The sequence below is a fragment of the Oncorhynchus masou genome, chromosome 13, assembly GCF_036934945.1.
Source record: "Oncorhynchus masou masou isolate Uvic2021 chromosome 13, UVic_Omas_1.1, whole genome shotgun sequence".
Classification (NCBI taxonomy): domain Eukaryota; kingdom Metazoa; phylum Chordata; class Actinopteri; order Salmoniformes; family Salmonidae; genus Oncorhynchus; species Oncorhynchus masou.
In genome coordinates, this window is record NC_088224.1 from 14,214,600 (window position 1) to 14,226,324 (window position 11,725).

Here is an 11,725-nt window from a genome sequence, read left to right on the forward strand (position 1 = left end):
GTGTGGTCTCTGGACACCAGGCCTCGTTGAGTTACCACAGCGTGAAAGTGTTAAAGTAGCCTATAAATAAACCGGGAGAGCTCAGAGGCTAGCAGGCTGACGAACCTATATGAGAGGGGATCACAAACTAATGGCACAGGGGTAGAGGGGGATTGGGCCTGGTTTGTGTCACAGCTTAGACAGGGGTTAGTTTATGGGAGACTGCACACGCGTCCTAACTGGTATACTATTCCATACGTAGGGTACTACTTCAGACCCTATGGGCCCTGGTCAACAATAGTTCCCTATATAGAGAATAGGGTGCCATTTGGGAAGCAGCCTGTGTTGATTAATAATAATAATAATAATAATAATAATGTGATACACAGTAATAGTAGGAGAAGTTCAGACATTACCTCAGGGTAATGTAGCTCATCTTTATATAGCAAAAATAGAACGTACGCCTCTTAAATACATTATCAATTAACTGTGTGTGTCTGTAAAGTTGTATGTTTGTGTGTGGTTCACATGCGTTCAAAAGTGATCCATGTGTGTGTGTGTGTCTGTGTTTATAAGCAGCCATACAGAGGGACGGTTCAGATTTCCTGGGCTGCCCGCTGCTCATCAGAGTGAAAACAGACGCGCTTCCTGAATGCAGCTCTCGCTCCCTCGCTCTGCCTCTCCTCTCCAACTGCCTGTGAAACCACCGCCGCTGCCTGACACATCATTGGCCGATCTGGACCCACTAAGGCCGCGCTCCAATTCCCTACATCGTACGACCGTATGGGCTTCTCTGGTAAAAAGTAGTACACCATGTAGGGAATAGGATGCCATTTAGGACTAATACCTTCTGGGAGTGTATGCAGTATCACTGGAGAGCACTGCCAAAAGATAATTTGCATTCAGGTTGACATGTTTTTCTTTGTCATAATGTGTCTACTAGCCATGGAGCAGTCATATTCAAATAGATCTTTCTAGAATCTTTGGCAACCTCCTGTACTGGTCTGCTTTTGCTGTTTGGTTTGCCACCACACCTCTGTTAGGAGCCAACGGAGCACTGACATTTCTAATATACTTTTTCTTTGGACAATACTTTGGCATGAATGAACCCCTGCTTATGTTTGTCTTCCTTTTCCTGTTAGGGGGTTTGTTGAGAAAGAGTGAAAAAAGAGAGGTCCCAATCAATACCACATCTCTCCTTACTGCTGGCACACAATAAGGAAAACTGTGAACCCGCAGGCACTACGCAAACCAACCACCTTCGATAACACCACAGAGGCTATGCTACTCCAACATATGAGCAGGAGGCAGTAGAAGTCACATAAAATGTCTTATTTTTACTTTTATACCTGCATGCTCCATAAACAGGGGGGGGGGGGGCTCCAGACCGGAGGGTGGAGTGTAATAACTCGAAAAACCATAATCACTTTTTAAGTACTGAGCCCTGCGGCAGCGACAGATATAGAACTGGAGGGACAGGCCCGACCCGGCGGTGAGGTTGTGTCCAGCTTGCGGTTTAGAGAGAGAGAGTATGAGCGCGAGACCAGTCGTCTGGCAGCGCATAGCTGTGGTTCAGCCGGTGGATTGGCCGAAGGGTCGAGGGAGTCGCATGTGGACACATTGGAAACTCAACACTTGTGTTTGAGGAGAGGGAGAGGTCTAAGGCGGTAAAACTGGGTTAAGAAGGCTCCTCTTCCTTTCTATTGAGGGGACTTCCTTCAATTATAGATCAATGTCAATGGTTTACTTTGAAAAACATAACTGGGGCAGATCCAAGAGTTTGGAGTGCGCTTACTCACCTGCTTGAGAATACGACAAGGATATTTATTATTATTTATTTTTTGGGGGAGGGGGCTATGGACATCAATTTGACATAAATACAATGCTGTGTCACTGGGCAGGTTAAGAACATTTAGCAAAATTAGATAATAAAACTAAAACACGCGTAGTTTGTAACATCAGAGCACAGTTCAAGGCACTGTGGACGAGTGCAAACCACAATGTAAGTCAACAGACAGGAGACGATTAACTGACTCCAGGCGGAGGGAATGACGGATGGAGGACTTTCTAGGGCACCTTGGTTTGAAAGCCATGTAGCAACAGCATTATTCTTCTACCGAGAACCAATATAGCGGATTTTTGACAGGGTCGTTAGCATTGGGGCGTCAGATTTTTTGTTGTTGCCCAAACCTAACTCAAATTCTTGATATCAGATTAAAACGAGGCTACAGTGTGACAATTAGGCTCATTTGGACTGAATGCATTTGTAGGGGCAAAAATGTATTCAATTCACAATGCGTCACTCTCACTACCACGATGTGCTGACAACGCTAACATCTTCACAGACGAATCTTAAGCGCAACAGTAGCAGCTAGGTAGTAATACGTTAGAAGGCTAGTAGTAGTTATATATAACGTTATATGGCTATAGTAGGTTTAAATCCAAGCACAAACAAATAAGCTAGTGAACGTCATTGGCTGACATTATAGCCCGTTAGAAACACCAAACGTTTGGAAAACTGACATGCTGCTAATTTATAATACATTTACACACCAGAACAGACGTGTCGCTGTTTGAAGATCCATTGATTCAGTATGCTCCCTCTATCAATTACATTTTATTGTTGTCACTATATTTCAAATTTGCAGACTTACCAACACAGTGTCAAGTTACTTTTCAATGTGTTTCATGAAAAGTGACTAAGTTACAGGTTTCCACAAGTAAAAATTAGCAGATTGCACAAGCATCCAGGTAAAACATCAATGATAATTGCTTGCTTGTGCGACCTGTAGCGCCCCCCCTCCCCCAAAAAATGTGATAAAATGAAACTGTTTTCAACAAATCAACTGGTTGACGTTTTTTTTTTACTAAGCAAGAGAAATAAACGTTCAATCAGTACTGAGTGAATGAACAAACACTTTGTCATCACCGGACTGTCCATTTAAATAGTGTTAAAAGTAGACGTAGCCATAACATGGTTTGTAACGGTGAGCATCACCACTGTGGGTTCGTTAACCTTGCCATTTTGACCCCCGTTCCCGACACACACAGGCGCGCACATGCAAAAAAACAACAACTGTAATGCACGGTCTGCGCTTATTTTAATTTACTATGTGTCTCTTAAAAGTGTGATGTGTACTCGTACGCACGTCTTGCTACTACGGAGGACAGAACAGTGGACACAAGCTCTCAAACTCTCAGGGAAGACGTTGTCCTCATCCGTCAGATACACGCCATCCCTACGGTACAAATGCACGAGATAAATTGCACAGGTTGTAAACAATCCTTTTCAGGCGCCACTTTCTGTCATTTTGAGAAGCTAAGAAACGTGTCAAGTTGGCCCAAGCGGAGCTGACAAACGACCTATGCTTATTAATAAGCACACAGTACGTTGCACACTATCAGTATGTATGTATGTTCTGTTCCAAATCTGTGAGTACTCCCATCTGTTTTCATATTTGTACTGCCATTTGGGAATTTGTGCTCTTTTAGTGGAGTTGGACAGCTGTGGAAAGGGGGAGACCTAGTCAGTTGTACAACTGAATGCATTCAACTGAAATGTGTCTTCCGCATTTAACCGTCTGAATCAGAGAGGTGCGGGGGCTGCCTTAATCAACATCCACGCCATCGACACCCGGGGAACACTGGGCTATCTGCCTTGCTCAGGGACATAACATATTTGTACTGTTACTGACCCTATGCTCCTACCCGCCACTGTGTATAGCATTACTCAGCACGTTTGTAGATAAAGGATTTACAACACCTATCCATTGTCAGTTTTGTAAATATGTATTGTTTTGTACTTGTCTAATGACTTTATTAGTGTGTCAGGAGTTACCAAAATTGCTATTGATGAGCCACAGGTTTATGCAGGATTTTTTGTTCAAGCCCAGTGCTACCACACCTGATTGTACTACTCAGCTGTTCACCGAGACCTCGGCTGGTCACCGAGACCATCCCTGAATTGTAGTGCCATCGGAAAGTATTCAGACCCTTTGACCTTTTTCCACATTGTGACATTACAGCTTTATTCTAAAATGTATTACATCGTTTTTTTACCCCTCAAATCTTCACAATACCCCATAAAAACAGTAAAAAAAAATGTAGCACTGAAGTCTCACACTTACATTAGTATTCAGACCCTTTACTCAGTACCTTGGCAGCGATTACAACCTTAAGTCTTCTTGGGTATGACTTTACGAGCTTGTAAAGCTGTATTTGGGGAATGTATCCCATTCTTCTCTGCAGATCCTCTCAAACTCTCAGGTTGGATGGGGAGCATCTCTGCACAGCTAGTTTCAGGTCTCTCCAGAGATGTTCGATCAGGTTTAAGTCCGGGCTCTGACTGAGCCACTCAAGGACATTCAGAGACTTGCCCCGAAGCCATTCCTGCGTTGTTGTGTTGGCTGTGTGCTTAGGGTCGTTGTTCTGTTGGAAGGTGAACCTTCGCCCCAGTCTGAGGTCCTGAGAAATCTGGAGCGGGTTTTCATCAAGGATGTCGCTATACTTTGCTCCGTTCATCTTTCCCTTGATCCTGACTAGTCTCCCAGTCCCTAATGCAGAAAAACATCCCCACAGCATGATGCTGCCACCTCCATGTTTCACTTTCACCGTAGGGATGGTGCCAGGTTTCCTCCAGACGTGATGCTGTGTGTTCAGGCCAAAGAGTTCAATCTTGGTTTCATCAGACCAGAGAATCTTGTTTCTCATGGTCTGAGACCCTTTAGGTGCCTTTTGGCAAACTCAGTGTGCTGTCATGTGCCTTTTACTGATGAGTGGCTTCCGTCTGGCCACTCTACAATAAAGGCCTAATCGGTGAAGTGCTGCAGAGATTCTTGTCCTTCTGGAAGGTTCTCCTATCTTCACAGAGGAACTCTGGAGCTCTGTCAGAGTGACCATCGGGTTCTTGGTCACCTCCCCGACCAAGGCTCTTCTCCCCCTATTGCTCAGTTTGGCCAGCTCTAAGAAGAGTCTTGGTGATTCCAAACTTCTTCCATTTAAGAATGATGGAGGCCACTGTGTGCTCGGGGACCTTCAATGCTGCAGCAATGTGCTCGTTACCTTTCCCCCGATCTGTTCCTTGACACAATCCTGTCTTGGAGCTCTACGGACAATTCCTTCGACCTCATGTCTTGGTTTTTGCTCTGACATGCACTGTCAACTGAGGGATCTTTATATAGACAGGTGTGTGCCTTTCCAAATCATGTCCAATCAATTGAATTTACCACAGGTGGACTCCAATCAAGTTGGCCTGAATACTTACGTAAATAAGGTATTTTTCTTGTTTTTAATAAATTTGCTAAAATCTGTTTTCGCTCTGTCATTTACTGATTGGCTTACATTTTTTTTGTTTATCTTTAAAATCAGCAGTTAATGAAATAAATACATATAACTAAATTATTTCTGTTGCCATTTGTATAATCCAGTTTTTTTCTGGATCAAAAAGGGCCTTAGGCGGTGGGCGGTGGCAGTGGGTGCAGCAGAACTTTTCAACATTTTAGAGGCCACCCATATTTAAAAAAAGCCTTTATCAGTTTTATAATACATTTCCTGAAATTCTACACATTCTACCACGTAGCTGCAATTCTATGCATTTTCCCATGGCTAATGCGGTGTTCTTTTGCTGAAACGTAAAAATCAACACGGTTAAATTAATTGTTTTTCAAAGTTAATTCCTCTGATTGTTTAGCTTTTATTTTGGTGAATCTTATAAAACAATGTATTAGGTCCATTTTCTTTTCTACATACTTTTATTTGGTTTTTTTTTGTGTTAAGTTTACACTGAAAGTGTTTTTCCATAACAATGTCGGCTTAGGCGGGCTGCCCAATGGTTTATATGGCAGATCCCTCACAAATCCCTGGTATCATCACCTTCCAATGTAAAAACCATGGACATTAAAAACAGAAGTAGGCATTGGTCTGAAGCTGAAAAATAAAAGGACATTTTACATGAGCACCACCCATGTGCTACGAAACATTTTCAAAGACACAGCTTTGACCCACAGTAGCTATGTTGGTATATTGTACTTCCAACCATGTGTAGGCAGGTTCCTTTGGGTGGTGGACCATTCTTGATAGACATGAAAAACCCAGTAGCGTTGCAGTTCTTGACACAAACCGGTTCGCCTGGCACCTACTACCATACCCCATTCAAAAGCCACTTAAATACATTTGTCTTGCCCATTCACCCTTCATGTCTCAAGGCATAAAAATATTTTATTAACCTCTCTCCTCCCCTTCATCCACACTGATTTGAGTGGATTTATCAAGTGACATAAGGGATCATAGCATTCACGTGGTCAGTCTGTCATAGAAAGCACAAGTGTTCTTAATGTTTTGTACATCTCTGACAAGGACCCTCACAGAAACAGTCAACTAACTCACAAAAACATGACAATCAGTTCGTTATGGTACCATCTTGGTAGTGGTGCCGCTGGTGGGTGTCATTTCCCTCTGGTTCTCAGGGCTGTGATCTTCCTGTTGTGACCTCACAGAGGCCTCTGCCCCTGGGCTGCCCGCCTGGGACGGACCACTCACATGTCCACAACCAGCCCAGATAATTTGCAGTTGTGTTCCAAAGCAACACTTGTGTGTTCTTTTACAAGAATGACTAGCTATATTCAGCTGGGTTTGATGTTGTGGATAGGAGAAAGAGAGAGAAGGGGATTAACTAGGGGAGTTAACCTAACCTTAGTGTCTATGATGGCACAGGTCCTTCAAAACAAAATGTGAGGGGCCAGCTCTGGCCCAACCAGATGTGGTTAGTAAAAGGCAGGCTACATTTCTATGAGACAAACCTGTTCCATACATAGGATTCCGTAGTTCCATAAAAAGCCAGTGACATTCTAATCCCAACCCGACCAGCGTGTGGAGGAAGGCATTCCGTCCTTCCCGGTCATAACCACCAGGGAAGGGTTGAAGGTTGAGTGTTCAGCCCTATCCAGAGTTCGAGACACCACGGGAACACCACCCGCAGGGCTGGAGCTGGAGGAGCTGCCACCACACCAAGTTACCCATTGTGGCCACATCATTAGTATGGAATGTGGAGCTGGGAACACCAGAACCCCAGTTTGTTTACTGCTGGGAGAGTGGGTGTGAATATACAGTACACAGAGTCAAGCCCGAGTCCAACCCAGGATGATCAGTACAATGTCCCACGTCTGTGTCTCATAACACTCTATTCCCTCCATCAGTGTTTCCCAACCCTGGTCCTCCAGTACCCCCAACACTGCACAGTTTCGTTGTACCCGTTGACAAACACACCTCATCCAGCTCACTGAAGGCTTGATAATTAGTTGACAAGTTCAATCAAGTGTGCTTTACACTAAAAATGTGTACTGTTAAGGGTACTCAAGGACCAGTGTTGGGAAGCAGTGCCCTACACAGTGCACTACTTTTGACCAAAGCCCTGTGGTTGGTACCTATGGGCCCTGGTAAAATGTAGTACACTATATAGGGAAGAGGATTCGACTTGGGACTGAGACTATAACGGTTGTAAGAGGTTCGGAATGCCTCTTAACAACAGTTAAAAAACAATTGGCATACTTATAAAGTGTATAAAAGTCACTCCAGTCCTGAAAGAAGAGAGGGCATGCTGGGTGTGGGGTAGGTCATCGTCATGTTTTACAGTTTTGGACGTCTCCAGAAGAATGTATGACACAACCGACAAATGATTTCACAGCATTACTTTGGTTTCCTGTTACAAGTGGGGTTTTTTGTTGTTGATTTTTTTATATATTTTTTTACATGGGGACATTGTCTGGCTGTGTTTTTACTGCTGTTGGCCTAGGTAGCTTCTTCGTAATAACATTTTCCAACTTTATCGTGGTTGAGTTAGTGAGCAGTGAGTACAGGCTTGGTGGGGTTGGCGTTAGCCCCCTGCGCTCGCTAGCACTACGCCAGACAGTCCCCTATTTGGAGACAGGGTGGGTCGAAGAAACAGCCATCATTAAAAAGCACCACACACGATATGGAATGAATTATCTGTCAACCCTCACACAATAGGAAAACAAATTGAAGAAGGGGGGAGCTGCAATTCCTGGGAGGTTGTCAACTGCCATTTTTACTGTGGGAAAGAGGGTTTTACGACTGGTTTAATATATTTTACAGCAATACAAAAGAGTGCCGCTGACTGTAGTGGTTTTGCATATGGGTCTTTATGAATCCTTTATTATGGACGGCTCAACAGATATTGCCACTAAATTGCTGCCAGGCAGCCTCACTCACTCACTCTATCCTTCCTTCCTCACCTCCCTCTCCAGTCTTTCTCTGACTAGCCCACGTCACCCCTCTCTCACTCCTTCCTCGACTTGGAGGGCCTGGTACTAATGTGAACGGAAACGTAATCAAAACAGGTGCTATTGCCACCATTTTGTAGTCGTCCCTGTAGGCGACTGACCAGTCAATTCAGTGCTGATATTAAACTACATACCATACAGTAAAACATCCCTACAGTATGACTATGGCTTGGGGAATAGAGATTTCCATGGCTGTCATAGAAGAGTAAGGCCAGGGAATAAAGTTCTTAAACAACATGTAAAGGGTTGGTCCCTTGTTTCATGAGCTGAAATAAAAGATCCCAGAAATGTTTCATATGCACAAAAAGCGTATTTCTCTCATTCTGTGCACACATTTGTTTACCTTTCTGTTAGTGAGTATTTCTCCTTTGCCAAGATAATCCATCCACCTGACCGGTGTGGCATATCAAGAAGCTGATTCAACACCATGATCATTACACAGCTGCACCTTGTGATGGGGACAATAAAAGGCCACTCTAAAATGTGTTGTGTGACAAAACTGCACATTGCCACAAATGTCTCAAGTTTTGAGGCAGCGTGCAATTGGAATGCTGAGTGCAGGAATGTCCACCAGAGTTGTTGCCAGAGAATTGAATGTTAATTTCTCTACCATAAGCCGCCTCCGTCATTTTAGAGAATTCGGCAGTACGTCCAACCGGCCTCACAACCACAGACCACGTGTATGGCGTTGTATGGGTGAGCGGTTTTCTGATGTCAACGTTGTGAACAGAGTTATGTTATGGGCAGGCATAAGCTGACAAGGAACACAATTGTATTTTATTGTTAGCAATTTGAATGCACAGCGATACCGTGACGAGATCCTGAGGCCCATTGTCGTGCCATTTATCCGCGAAGGAGATGTGTTGCGCTGCAGGAGGGTATTGGTCACACCAGATACGGACTGGTTTTCTGATCCACACGCCTACCTTTTCTTTTTTAAAAGGTACCTGTGACCAACAGATGCATATCTGTATTCCAAATCATGTGAAATCCATATATACACATACATATTTACACACACACACACACACACACACACACACACACACACACACACACACACACACACACACACCTGTAACTCAGTAAAATCTTTGAAATTGCTTTGAAATCATTGCGTTTATATATTTGTTCAGTGTATTTCATAAATGTATATTATTCTCAATACGTCCTGAACTTTTCATACTGTGCAGTTACTACAATAATTTACCTATTCAGACCAAGTTACACTGGCCTTTGTCCTGGTGCTGAGTAAAGAGTTCAAATCTCCAGTCAGCAATACCTCATGACTGTGGAAAGACAAAGCCACCCTCATTTTATATGGCTGGGGCCCTTACTTCATATCTGACAGTGTCCCCCAGGCTCAGAACATATTAAACTGAGGGAAACTAGCCAACACTGAGTGAGTAATCTACAGACCCTCCTTCCCTCACCTCCATGTTATTAAATTCACATCCATGTCTATCAAGTGTTACTGCTTTGAAATCGAACGTTGTTTTCCTGGTAGGAATCTGTAGTCAAATGTGTATAATTACATCTACTTCTAACGGCTACTCTTCATCACCAAAAGGAGAACAATTAGGGTTGACTTTCTACATCAGGGATCCTCAACTGGCGGCCCGTGGGCCAAACTGGTTTTCAGAGACAATACATAAGAGACTGTGAAATCAGCTGTAAGTGATTTTAATTTAGGAACACGTCCCAAGTAATCCCACGGATAATAGAGAGAAGTGATCGTAAACAAATGTAACCAAGGTCAATTTGCTTTCTAGAAATGATTTGTAATTATGTTCCAGCCCCAACCCCCCCGACCATCCGCTCAAGACAAAAAATCATCCCGTGGCTGAATCTAGTTGATGATCCCTGTTCTACATAGTACTAACATTCACAACCCAAGTAAAGTCTTAGCCTACTGTTCTCTGACTGACCGTGGTGAACAGCCAGCTAGCCAGAAGTGAGAAAAGACAAAGACTATTTAAGTCTAAGATGGATGAGGGGAAAAGGAGACCGGCTATAGGAAGCTATCTGTGATTGATTTATCCTTCTAGATGTGTGCCAGAAAGTAAGTATGGCCTGCCCCTCTCTCTCTCTCTCTCTCTCCCTCCCTCCCTCCCTCCCTCCCTCACTCACTGACACTTCCTGGAACACACAGTCATTATGACATCATGGCTCACACTTTCAGGACGATTTAAGCGGTCAGTTAACTACTGACTCAGAAACAGGCACAATGAAGAAACAGAGTGCCAGCAAGACAGTTTGCTACTGACTAAGAAAAAGGCAAACTGATGAGCTAGCCAAGCAGCAGCTGAGTCAGAGATGTTACTACATCACATGAAAGATGAATAGGGAGTTAACACTGACCTGAGACCAGCCATTGGCCAGTGGGAGACGCACTGATGGAACGCACCAGACTGCTGTGGCCAATGTACACCTGTTGAGAGGACACATCATTATAATTGGTACTGACTTAACTTACTTACTTATTTCGGATCATCACACCATGATGTGACATAGCAAGATTTTCTAACAAATACCTTCCATCTCAGGTAACTCAAGCTAGCAGTAAAATCAGATTTAAAAGACATAAAACAACATCTAAAAGAGGACTGTGAAAAGGCACACACACACACACACACACACACACACTACTCTTAGTAATGTAGTATTGTAATTGCGTAATGTAATAGTGGAGAAATGTACATTTGTATAATGCACGTTGTTTTGCTTGATGTAATGTAGTTTCCTGTTTGGATCCCAGGAAGAGTAGCTGCGGCCTTGGCAACAGCTAATGGGGATTCTAATGAAATAATAAATGATCCTGTATTTTAAGACTTATCCAGAAATGACAATTAGACCAAACATGTAAAGCAATTTTCTGAGAATGGTGCTGGATCATTTGATATAAAGAAGGGGACAAGTTGATGAAAAAGCTTTAAACAAAAATGTTAAAATCCAGGCATTTCACACGATTGCGCAAAATACAGGACAAAATCTATTCCCAGCCGTTTCAGTGGTTGACCTACCAGGGACATGGTGGTGGGGAAGGGCTGCAGGTCCTTGGGTTTGGGCAGCTTGGGGATCAGATCTTCTGGATTCACATTCACCTGTGGAGACCAAATGAGATGACTAGCGTTGAGGAACGTGTTGAGAACCACCCAATTGAACTGACCACAGATGGGTCCTTCAAAATGAGCTGCTTTTCTTTATGAGCGTCTTCAAATCAATGTCCTATTTATCCAGACATTCAGGCAGGGTCTGTAGTCTCACCCTCATCTTGCGTTGGCGGGGACACAGGTAGAGGTCGAGGCAGCGTTCAAATCGCTCGTGGATGAAGCGGGAGAAGGCGGGCACGGCCCTCAGACAGGAGTGTTTCTGGGGGAGGAACGGAAGCTTCCTGTCCTCTGCATCTTGCTGTTCCCACGCCATTCTCTGACATGGGGATAAAGAAC

The 11,725-nt window shown here is 43.7% G+C and overlaps 1 protein-coding gene across 2 annotated transcripts in view; it reads right to left on the reverse strand.

The window, feature by feature from the left end:
• Positions 1-11,725, reverse strand: part of LOC135551765 (ribosome biogenesis protein bop1-like) — a 138,347-nt gene that overhangs the window by 56,345 nt on the left and 70,277 nt on the right. For both annotated transcript variants that reach the window (XM_064982982.1, XM_064982981.1), the window contains exons 8-10: positions 11,544-11,705; positions 11,300-11,380; positions 10,638-10,707 (exon numbers count right to left, since the gene is read on the reverse strand). In XM_064982982.1, coding sequence (XP_064839054.1) covers positions 10,638-10,707; positions 11,300-11,380; positions 11,544-11,705 — 313 coding nt within the window. The remainder of the gene's footprint in view (positions 1-10,637; positions 10,708-11,299; positions 11,381-11,543; positions 11,706-11,725) is intronic.